Source organism: Sycon ciliatum, chromosome 2 (assembly GCF_964019385.1).
Source record: "Sycon ciliatum chromosome 2, ocSycCili1.1, whole genome shotgun sequence".
Lineage (NCBI taxonomy): Eukaryota > Metazoa > Porifera > Calcarea > Leucosolenida > Sycettidae > Sycon > Sycon ciliatum.
In genome coordinates, this window is record NC_088644.1 from 6,134,176 (window position 1) to 6,144,951 (window position 10,776).

The 10,776-nt window shown below is 47.2% G+C and overlaps 1 protein-coding gene across 1 annotated transcript; it reads right to left on the minus strand.

Annotated features, from left to right (window-relative positions):
- Window positions 1-885: 885 nt before the first annotated feature.
- On the minus strand, window positions 886-10,146 carry LOC135808416 (transcription factor SOX-2-like). The gene is made up of 5 exons (XM_065321603.1): window positions 9,728-10,146; window positions 9,183-9,255; window positions 8,290-8,346; window positions 3,889-3,978; window positions 886-2,873 (listed from the first exon to the last, which is right to left on the minus strand). The coding sequence occupies exon 5, from the start codon at window positions 2,820-2,822 to the stop codon at window positions 1,719-1,721; it is 1,104 nt and encodes a 367-aa protein (XP_065177675.1). The 5' UTR covers window positions 2,823-2,873; window positions 3,889-3,978; window positions 8,290-8,346; window positions 9,183-9,255; window positions 9,728-10,146; the 3' UTR covers window positions 886-1,718.
- Between the last annotated feature and the right edge of the window lie 630 nt (window positions 10,147-10,776).

Sequence of the window (10,776 nt, forward strand, 5' to 3'; positions counted from 1 at the left end):
CACAACACCAATTGGGCCAATCGCGTGAAACCATGAAGTAAGAGTCAAAGCAAAAAGGCAACCCAATTTCGGAAATACACAGAACACTCGAAATAGACAAAGAACACTCGAAAATAAAATTGAACACGAAAGCTTCACAAGAAATCGTTACCTAATACGATTGCCTACCGGCATCCAAAGGCAAAGTCACGCCTCTGCCCGTGTCAGCACCACCCGCGGCAGTATGCTGCAAAGGGGCTCCCGACCTTTCGGCGAATGTAAGTGGCCCTGCAGCCCCTAAAGCACGTGATTGCCCATCGCAGCAGGCAAAATGAAACCTGGGTGTATAACTCACCCATCACGGCAGAATATACCAAGTCTTTGTTTTTGTCTACAACCAGAGTAGCTAGCGACTTCAGAAATATAGTAGTTTCCTTGCCCGCCACACCCGAGGTCGAAAACACCAGTCGTGTGAATGACGCTCTCTCCGCCTGGTTGACTCTGGCACCATACGCCGCCTTCTTCATTCTCTCGTGTGTTCTCAGGCGGCTAAGGATTTCCGGACGAGACAGCAAGGACGGCCAAAGGTCAATGCCTGGTTTGGTGCTGTCAAATCTCAGATGTAGTTCTTTGATGCCTTTGATCGGTCGAAAGAACTGGCTGAAGAAGTTGTCCCACTCTCTCCATTGCAGATCAGAGCCCTGGACAAGTTGGGCTTCGTTGCATGATGCACTGCTATTCATCACCTGTTGATGTAGCGAGGAGCACTCACTTTTTCCAAATTTTTGCTTAAAAATGCCAAGGCACCCGTCAACAAGACAATGGGTATGACCGGTAATCATGAAGCACAACTTGCACAAGATGATAGCTTTGTGATGGCCCTCCAGGCCAGGTAAGCACAAACTGTCCGATTCCGAGTATGGCGGCCATTTTGCATTGACTCATCCATGACATACATGTACTGTACACTACAATGATGATTACAAAGCAGAAAAAAGAAAAATCCGAAAACCTTTTGCAGAAATCACGATGAGATACGAGATGCTTGTACACTGTGGGGTTTTCTACTGTAGTTCTTCTACCTCCACCACCTGCGCTCTCTGGCAGACCTGGAGCACACCAGCAACACGACTCCAAGCTGTAGCTATCAGCAAATAGAAAATTCCTTCACACAGCGCTGTTCGGATCATTTTAAAAGATCTGATAAGTGAAGGTTAAGAATACCGAATGGCTAGAACAATTATTTTAACAGCTTAGCAGCTGCTCTCCCTCAAATAAATTGTGATGATGGAGCAAGTGGAGCAGAACAACTTGTAAAAGTCAGGTGTTGTTGTCCCAAGTAAAAGTTCAGCGACAATATTGATGGCGTGGACAAAGAACAGAAGCATCGAAGTATTTTATTTTATTTTATTTTTTATACGAAAGTCCACTATATTCCCGAATATGTGCGAGAAATCAGGAATCAGAAGAATACGACGAGTGATGTTGTTGAGTTTAGTTTAAAGTCGCAGCACAAACTGCCGGTAACGCCTTCTTTGATACATGTACATGTAAGCGAAGGAAGCTCTTACTTACCCTCGAATCCTGTTTTTTTATTTTTTTGGCATACTGAAGAATCACACACTCAACTTACATGGGATAAAGGACAAAAGAAGATGTACTGCATATATTCATATGCATGTTTGCATCTTTCCCTCAAGCCAATGAAAATGTATGTATGCGTGTGTGTTTTTCTTTGTTTACTGGATCTGAACATTATGCGTGGGTTGTTGTACTAGATAATAAACTGGAGCTTGATGGTCCCGTGCTGCAGGTGCCTGGGTTGTATATTGTACAGCGCACTGGGCAGCACTAGCGGGTGCTGCCATTAGTGAAGGGGACCCTGTCGCCGCTGTCGCCGCTTGGATAGCATGGATGGCACCAGGAGTTGGGGGTAGGATCTGCGGCGGCAGCGACGTGAGTACAACAGGTGCTGGGCCTGGGTAGGAATGCTGCGGCTGTTGCACTGACTCCACTTTCACGGCGTAGTGCGGCGCTGCTCCAGCTGCCATTACCGCTTGAGGCTGTCCTGGAGCGGCACTTGGTAGGATAAACGTTTGGTACTGCGGTGCTGCGGTGTACAGGTTGGTGGCACTGCTGCTTCCGCCGTTCAATGCCTGTGAAGTCGATACCATGGTGGCCACCTGGCGTCCGGGGGCGGGAGGATTTGCCTGAGGAAATACATTTACTGGTACTGGCTGAAGTGAACCAGCTGGTACGATGGTGGCAGCGTTCAAATCAGGAAGAGATATAGAGCTGCGTTGAAGTTGACTATACTGTCCGATAGGTGTTGTAGAACTGGACAGAGATGTTCCACTGCTCGTCCATCCGCTTGCGGACATTGCTGTAGGAAAGTTAAAAGCACTACTCGCTCTTGTCAGTGTTCCAACTGGCACTCCACCAGCTGGTGCTCTGGAGCCGCGAGAGGTTTGATATGGCGAGAACGGGTACCGCCGGTGGTCATAACCTCTCCCATTCAGGGAGTCAGGTGGACTATCCGGACCACTCTCATCATCATGATTTGTGGTGGGAACACGGGAAGTGGCAGAGATGGTCTTTGGTTTGCGCTTCGGCCTGTATTTGTAATCCGGAAACTTCTTCATATGTTCTGTTCTGATGCTTCTGGCCTTATCCACGTAAGGCGCACGCTCTTCCTCGGTCAGCCGCTTCCACTTTTCGCCGAGCTTTGTTGAGATCTCCGAGTTGTGCATCTTTGGGTTCTCCTGTGCAAACTGTTTCCTTTCCTCCCTTGACCACACCATGAATGCGTTCATAGGTCTTTTGACATGTTCGGCTGTCTTCATCTTTATCCGCACTGTGTCTGTCTGGTCTGCCACACTGCCAACCCGGACATCCTGATATGTAGAGCAGGACAAAAGGAATACAAAATACATGTGCTAGTTAGTCTTTGAAGGCTGAGGAGCCTCGCTATGCTTTGTTCTTGCCTAGGTCATCATGTGTGTTATTCGAACCGATAGAAACGTCTTTGCAATACGACTATTGAGTAGGACGTTTCCATCGGTACTATTGGGTACATCTTTTTGTATTGCAAAGACGTTTCGATCGGTTCGAATGACACCCATGATGACCTACGCTAAGACAAAGCATAGCGAGCATCCTGAGCTTTTTTTAAAGTTCTCTCGAGATGTTCTTACTTCAAGTATTTTATTTTGCATGATGACCTAGCAGAAAAACTAAGCATAGCGAGTGCTCTGAGCTTTCAAGCTCTCTCGTTCCTTTTTCAACAATAAAAAACTTAAATTTCGGATATTTGTGCGGATATGCTTGTGCGTGTGGGCTGGCACAAGCCATGCAACTAGTTTCACCAGGTCTGGTGCGCTATACCGTACATATAGCGTACTGTGGTACCTAAACAATTTTTTTGGTTGGGTATGACTCCCTGATCCATATATCCAAAAAGGGTTTTCCACCCATATTCATAAGTTGAAGGAATGATCATAACGTGAAGCAATTTGGTAGAAGGTGCTGGATTGTATGTGAGGTGTATGGAGGCACTTCATGCCGCTCATCATTGTCAGTTCGAGTCTCATTTTATGCGTGGAAATAATTTGAAGAAAAGAAGGGAAGGCAAGGGAGAGAGAGAGAGCCCTTAGTGGGTAAGGCTCGACAAATTGGCAGATTGAAAGTGGCAGATCTATACAAACCTTTAAGTATGCTCCATTTCTTTATCCACATACCAAACATGCATGAAACATACCAGAAAAGTACCAAATTCTGTCAATTATTCCGCCGGCATGATCCGACTTAAATAGGACTGTATTGGGAAAAAAAATATTTGGTTGTCGCCAGATATACATATACATGTACATGTAGCACACAGTCATTTCCCGAGTACTAGTAATCCCTTACCGCTATATTAGTACGGCTAATGGACGTCGATGATTGGGCAGCAGCAGCAGTAGCCGTGATTGAGTGACCACTACAAGTTTGTAGACCGGTCTGAGAATGGATGCACAACGACACAGCAATATCTACAATTACTACACATACTGATAGTTTCACAAAGGCAGAAGAGAACAAAGACAGCTGGCTAGGTCATTGTAGTAACGCTGCGTTTCATGCACATAGCAAAGCTAAGGCAATCCTCAGACTAGACAACTGATAACCTAATTGTTAGATTGACAGCATGAAACAAGGAGGAGGACACTGTGTTCGAAAACAGTGACCTTACTACAACCTTCCGCAGTTGGCAGAGCCCCAGTTTTTTTATTTATTTTTTTTTTTTTATTTTTTTTTTATCACATTGCACATACCTACGGAAGAAGTTCCCCGCGGAAGGTTGTAGTAAGGTCATTGTTTTCAAACACAGTGTCCTCCTCCTTGTTTCATGCTGTCAATCTAACAATTGCGTGAACTACAACAAGGTTTATCTAATACTGGTTTACCAGTTTTGGATTATATCAAACTGATAACCTTTACATCATCTGGGTCCAAATTTATACCCAGGCAGGTAGCTAAAACAGGGCGCGCAAAATGAGTTAAGCGCGAAAAAGCAGGTGGCATAGCGCGCAAAGGTGGCAAAAGCGCGAAATTAGTGTGACATTTCAAGTTATACGTTAGTTAGGGAGACATGGTGCAGATGGTGTCGGTTATTACATGGGAGGTCAAAACAGGAGGGAGAGAAGGAGAGGTGACAGTCAAGTTGCAGTGACAGCAGGCAGGCCCTGGCCTGGTGGCGGAATGCAGGTGACGAATTATAACTTATAAGTGACGCCAGTGCCGTAGCGCCAGAGGTAGAACTTATTCTGGTGTCGACATTTTGATACTAATTCTGATTTTTTGTTGAGGAGCGTGGCTGCGTGACTGCGTCAGCGCGGATGATTTTGACCTTTTCCGCTAAACACAGGCCGTATCTTTTTGAGATGTTGCTGTAGGTCTTTGCTCTGTCGACGATGGACCACCTGATGTCTTACTCTTCACCCTAATTCTGCAGTGCCCACAGGTGCTTCGACAGCTGCATGCTTTTGCAGTACTTTTCGTATCTCATAGTCTGCAAATACCACAAATAGGTCAATAGGGCTGTACCAATGATGTAACTTTGTAAGGACCTGCCTGTCCAACAGGCAGTTGCCGTTGTCTGCAGACAGTGTCGGTCGTTCGGATCGTGGGCGATGTCCCAAACATTGACGGCGACTAGGTGGAGCCAGCTGGGTCGCGCCAATAGTAATAGTTATGTACTCTTGGTCGCACCAACATACATGTAGTTAGCCAATGTTTCCTTCCTTGGATTTGTAAGCAACAGCCGTCACATGATCAATCTCGACATGCAAAGGTACTCCCATCATGCCATGCACTGGGGTTTGCAGACCAAGGCACTCCGCCCACAAGCAGTAGATGAATGGAGTTTAGCTCCTGCATAGTCATGTGGCTATGGTTGGCTGCTGTGCATGGGTCCTGAGCTGGTGGGCTATCGCACAATGCGATGGCACCTGTGAGGTGACTAGCTGGCCATCCCCGACTGAAAAGTGACGGACCCAGTACTGGAGACTTGTCAATTGAATCCATATATCGAGGTTGCACATCCCAGGCTGTGGAGGTCTATCCTGCAACCACTATATTCTGTAATGATCGACTGTGAAGCTGGGCTAGCGGGAAGTCCAGACGCTTTGCGATCAGGAGCCTCCAGTGGCTTGGTGATGTAAGAGATGGTGAGCCTCATACCTTCCAAGGACTGAACCAGCTACAAGCCAGACTTGCACAGGTTCACATGGAGCCCGAGATGCTCCAGGAGGCGGATCGTTGCTTGCACTTGGTACAGGGGCCAGGAAACACAGGTAGAACTGTACTTGCGAAACAACAATATGAGTATGGCAGAACGGCATTAAGTTATGGGCGTGACTCTGGGCATGAAACAAAGCACTCGCTGGTGCTTGCAAACCCATGTGACCATCGTTCATCACCAATGGACTAATGGTTAGAGTGTGGCAAGGCCATCGACGGGGCCTGTCCACTGGCGTGACGGAAGCCACCATATCTACAATGACCGTACAGTCCTGGGACTCCACCAACATGGGTGGATGCGAGTTAGGCACAGACATTGGCAAGGCACTCGGCCGGCCGGGCCTGCTTTTCGTGAAATTGCCCTGACCGTACAAGGAAGGCACGCCTCGGGCAAACAAAGCACTCACTGGTGCTTGCAAACCCACGAGACCATCGTCCCCGGATAGTGGATGGATGGATAGAGTGGTTAGAGTGCGGCAAGGCACGCGACAGGGCCTGCCCACTGTAGAGATCATTGTTCATCGACAGTGGGCGGATGGTTAGAGTGTAGCAAGGCACGCGACAGGGCCTGCCCACTGGCTCGACCATCGTCCATCTGCAGTGGATGGATGGTTAGAGTGTGGCAAGACACGCGACAGGGCCTTCTCACTTAAGCGACCATCGTCTATCGACAGTGGACGGATGGTTTGAGTGCGGCAAGGCACGCGACAGGGCCTGCCCACTGGCTTGACAGTAGCCGCCGCATATCCGCCATGTCCGCGTCGTCCATCGAAGGGGTTGGATGCCAGTTACATGTACTTGTAGTTGTAGGTACCGAGGTTGGCAAGGCATTTGTAAGGGCCTTCCCAATGGCGTGAAGGAAGCCGTTTGTTGATGTTGTTATGCGCAAGGCGCAGAGGTTGGCAATGCACCCGACAGAGCCTGCGGAACTCGTGAAGGCCGCCCTGACCCAACAGGGAAACCGTGACTCGGGGCAATGAAACAAGGCGCTCGTCGGCGCTTGCAAACCCACAGAACCGCAGCGTCTCCATCAGCATTGGCCACCGAAAAGGCCGAAATTTCCATATCGGCACAAACAAGTTTATTCAGCACTTACCCAGTGCCGGACAGCATGCATGACGATCGGGTAAGAACTCTTACTAGTCCTAGGCTGGGACTGCGAGCTTCAGCTTCGGAGTCATCATTAGAAAATAAATACTGCCCTAGCGGCAGTAGAAGATTTACTGAAGTCTCAAGGATACTAGACAAAGGAAAAAAGGTAACCTATCAGCAAAGAAGCTAAAGAAAAGGCCAAAGAAAGCAAGAGGTGCTAGGTGCAATCAAGGCGTGCATTTGCATTTTTACCTTTAAACCGCTGGAAATTTATGGAAAACTAGAGCGATTTGAGGCCAAACACACTGTCACATTCGAAGGCGAAGCTCCGAAGTGTAATCTCTTTTCAGAGGACGTTCTGGCTGGTAGATTGTACTTTTTTATTTACTTGAAAAGCACGTACCCACCAGGAAAGCTGACAAATAAAACAAGAATGGATTCGGATGGAGAGCCAAGGTTTAATTTACACAAAAGAGAAAGACCGTTAGTGGACACCATTTCGTAACTTGTGGGTTCCTTGGTCCTTTCTCTTTTGTATAAAGAAAACAAGAGCACGACAAGACAGATAAAAAGAGCGCTGAGAGAGAGAGAGAGAGAGAGAGAGAGAGAGAGAGAGAGAGAGAGAGAGAGTAAGAGAGAGAGGAGAGAGAGAGAGAGAGAGAGAGAGAGAGAGAGAGAGAGAGAGAGAGAGAGAGAGAGAGAGAGAGAGAGAGAGAGAGAGAGAGAGAGAGAGAGAGAGAGAGAGAGAGAGAGAGAGGTCAGGCAATATTTTTGCATGCCGAATTGCCGATCTTGATAGAACGGAGACTGATTTCAACTGATCCAGCATACAGTTACAAGCAGTGCTCGCTTTGTGTTATTGGACAGGATGGGTGACAAGATTACGGAGTCAGAAGCGGACATTGTCGACGATGCAGAGACGAAAATATAACAAAGATAGAAATAATAATAATGTCTATCTTCAAGAAGGCACTGAGTACATCGAGCACCTTATATCCCTAAGGGATATTCGACAACCTGACACCTAGCACCTACATGTAGGTCCAACACATCTGCGAAGCGCAAACCACAACCTTCCAACGTTGGAGGCTCAGGTGCAGAAGGTTCCAATGAGGGGAAGGGATGCGCAACGAAGATGTGCACGAACTACTTCGAAGTATTATATGTCCCTCAGCTACGTCCATGTCCGTTCCTGATGAGTGAAGTAACAGTTAGTTAGATTTTCTCAAATCACTTGTCGTCACCACAGTGCGACAGATATTCGTTTTACCGTTGCAGAGAGGTGCATGAAACAATAGCATGGTCAAACCACGAAGGTTCCACTTTAGTGCACAAGACGTAACCATTTAAACCAGCGGACATGGCCAGCATCTGACCTCAATACTGCATGGTAAGTGGTGGGTATTTCAGGATCAATGTTAGGAACACTTTTCTCACCGGAGATTGGGTTTTACAATCGTGGAAACTGGAAAGCTGAGAGACTCCTCAGAAGACCTGTATACACAGTAGAAACAAAAGTCGTGATCGCATTTTGTTTACTACGTTCACAAAGCAGGAGGCATTCGTAAGCAGTTATAGAAATACCAAGAAATAGAGAGACGGAGATAGAGGGAGATAGCTAGATAGATAGATAGATAGATAGATAGAGAGAGAGAGATAGAGAGAGAGAGAGAAAGAGAGAGATAGATAGAGAGGGAGAGAGAGAGATAGAGAGGGAGAGAGAGAGAGAGATAGAGAGGGAGAGAAAGAGAGAGATAGATAGAGAGGGAGAGAGAAAGATAGAGAGGGAGAGAGAGAGAGAGAGAGATAGAGAGGGAGAGAGAGAGGAGAAAAAAGAAAGAGGGAATAGGATGTATACTTCAAGCACCCCCTCCCCCCCCCCCCCCCCCGGAATCGATCCGGTTGGTCAGATCGTCACCGGACCAACCTGTTGGCAACTAACGCATGTTTCCTGGTGAAGAGGTTATAATGATCACTAGCACTATGAATTGATCATACACAAAGTACGACAGGCTACGGTATGGCCGGACTCTGGGATCAAAACCTGCTTCCGGCGGTTCTGTCAAGAGGGAGTATAACTTACCCATTATTATTGTTGTTATTCACACACATATGCGCCGGATGAGTACGTGAGGCTCATGCAGCATGCAGATCCACTAATAGACACTAATACAACCAGCATGTTATATGCCGGCAAAGACTCAATCTGCGGACAGAACTGTTTCGTCCTTTGTGGACTCATCAGCGCAGCACAGAGGACATGAGACCGAACCTGGTAGCAATGAAAAACAAATTTTCCAAAGCCAGATTTAAACCAGGCCCGAACGTACCTTGCCAGAGTGCTCAAACTGACAAGTCAGTGAGCTCTGGATAACGCAAACAGCAATAAACCGGCAAAGAGATCTGAGGGCACAGGGAAGGAAAACGAAGCGGAGAGAAAGGAGAGTATAAGTTCCTTGGCGCAGTCAGGGGCTTTTTCTTCTTCACGTATTTTAAAGACATGTCCAGGGTAGAACATGGTAAAAGACGCCCTCACTACATGGACAGACAGTACTGCCGGACGGCCCAAACGAGCAGGCTAGGTTTTCGGGCCAAGCACAGCATACCGATAATTATTATACGCCTGTGACTCAACTATCACTTACTGTGCATAGACCTGTACACTCGTGATAGAACACGTAGTGCTGTACAATCATGATAAAACTATAATAATACTAATATAGTACGCGTAGTGCTGTACAGTCATGATACGTGTAACGTTGGTACTGTAGCGTAGTGCAGCCATGGACAGCACTCCAGAACACCTTGAAAATAATTCTAGGCTTGGTAGATCTCGAGCTCTAAAGGCAACAACAGCAGCCAGGAGTATGCTTACCTACGGTCAAGAATATCCTGGAAGGTACGCGAATGTGATCACCTGCAGCCAAGTAATCAGTACTATCCGTAGTGATGTCCCATACGTGCAGAAACTCGACTTCCGTGAAGCGAGTTGCAGGTCCTAGCGTTCCCCTAGCTTCCTGGCACCATACGTGTTACTGTAATTCAGTTCTGTGAACAGTGTCAAAGGAGGACCTGTCACCGTCGAAAAGAAGTAAATAGTGCTAGCTCACACACACATCCACTCTACAGACAACCGGAGGTAGCTGTTGCTGTTGGTGTAAACACTAAGAACAAATCAATACGTATAGGCGCAGACTACTAAAACTTGCACGTAGCAACTCTATGAGTATGACTATGGGCAGTTGGAGTTGGGTTCTTTCACGAAAACGACTGAAGTAAGATCAAGAGCGCCCCATCCACTACAGTGCATGCGGTATCCGTGCCAGTGCCAGTGGGCGTATTGTGTGTGCTAGGCCATAGGTTCCACACATCAGTCATCAGAACAATACTGTCAAGAGTGCCCGAGCTGTAGAGTAAAACTCAACATCCTAAGAAGACAAGACAGCTGAAGAATGGAGATCGCGGCGAGCAGCATGTATCTGCAACACACACAACTGCCCAGCATCACGTGTCATTTGTTCGATCCTTTGTTTTCCGCTGAAGCATGACAGTGATAGTGGAGCTAAGCCGCAGCAAGTGGCTCGAGTCCTAGAGATTCCCTGTATCGGAGAACAAAAGGCCGTGGCGGCTTATACTAGATCTTACACTTGCTCATTGAATCAAATAATCGGTCTGACCAAGTAGCCTAGTAGCTGAATCAAATTGTGGTGGCTGTATGACGTCAATGTAGTTGGCTGGACTTCAACTTACTTGTCATTGTGTAGCAGAGTATCGTGTGTGATCTTGGCCAACAAGAAGCGCACTTTACCTCGCCCAGTGCCTCTCAGGGCATTGACGTCAGCAATCTAAGGACCTAGTACTAGCTCCTGTTCAAGCATTTTGTGTAGCATTGTTGACGCTCTAGTGTATCTAGGGTGCAAAGCT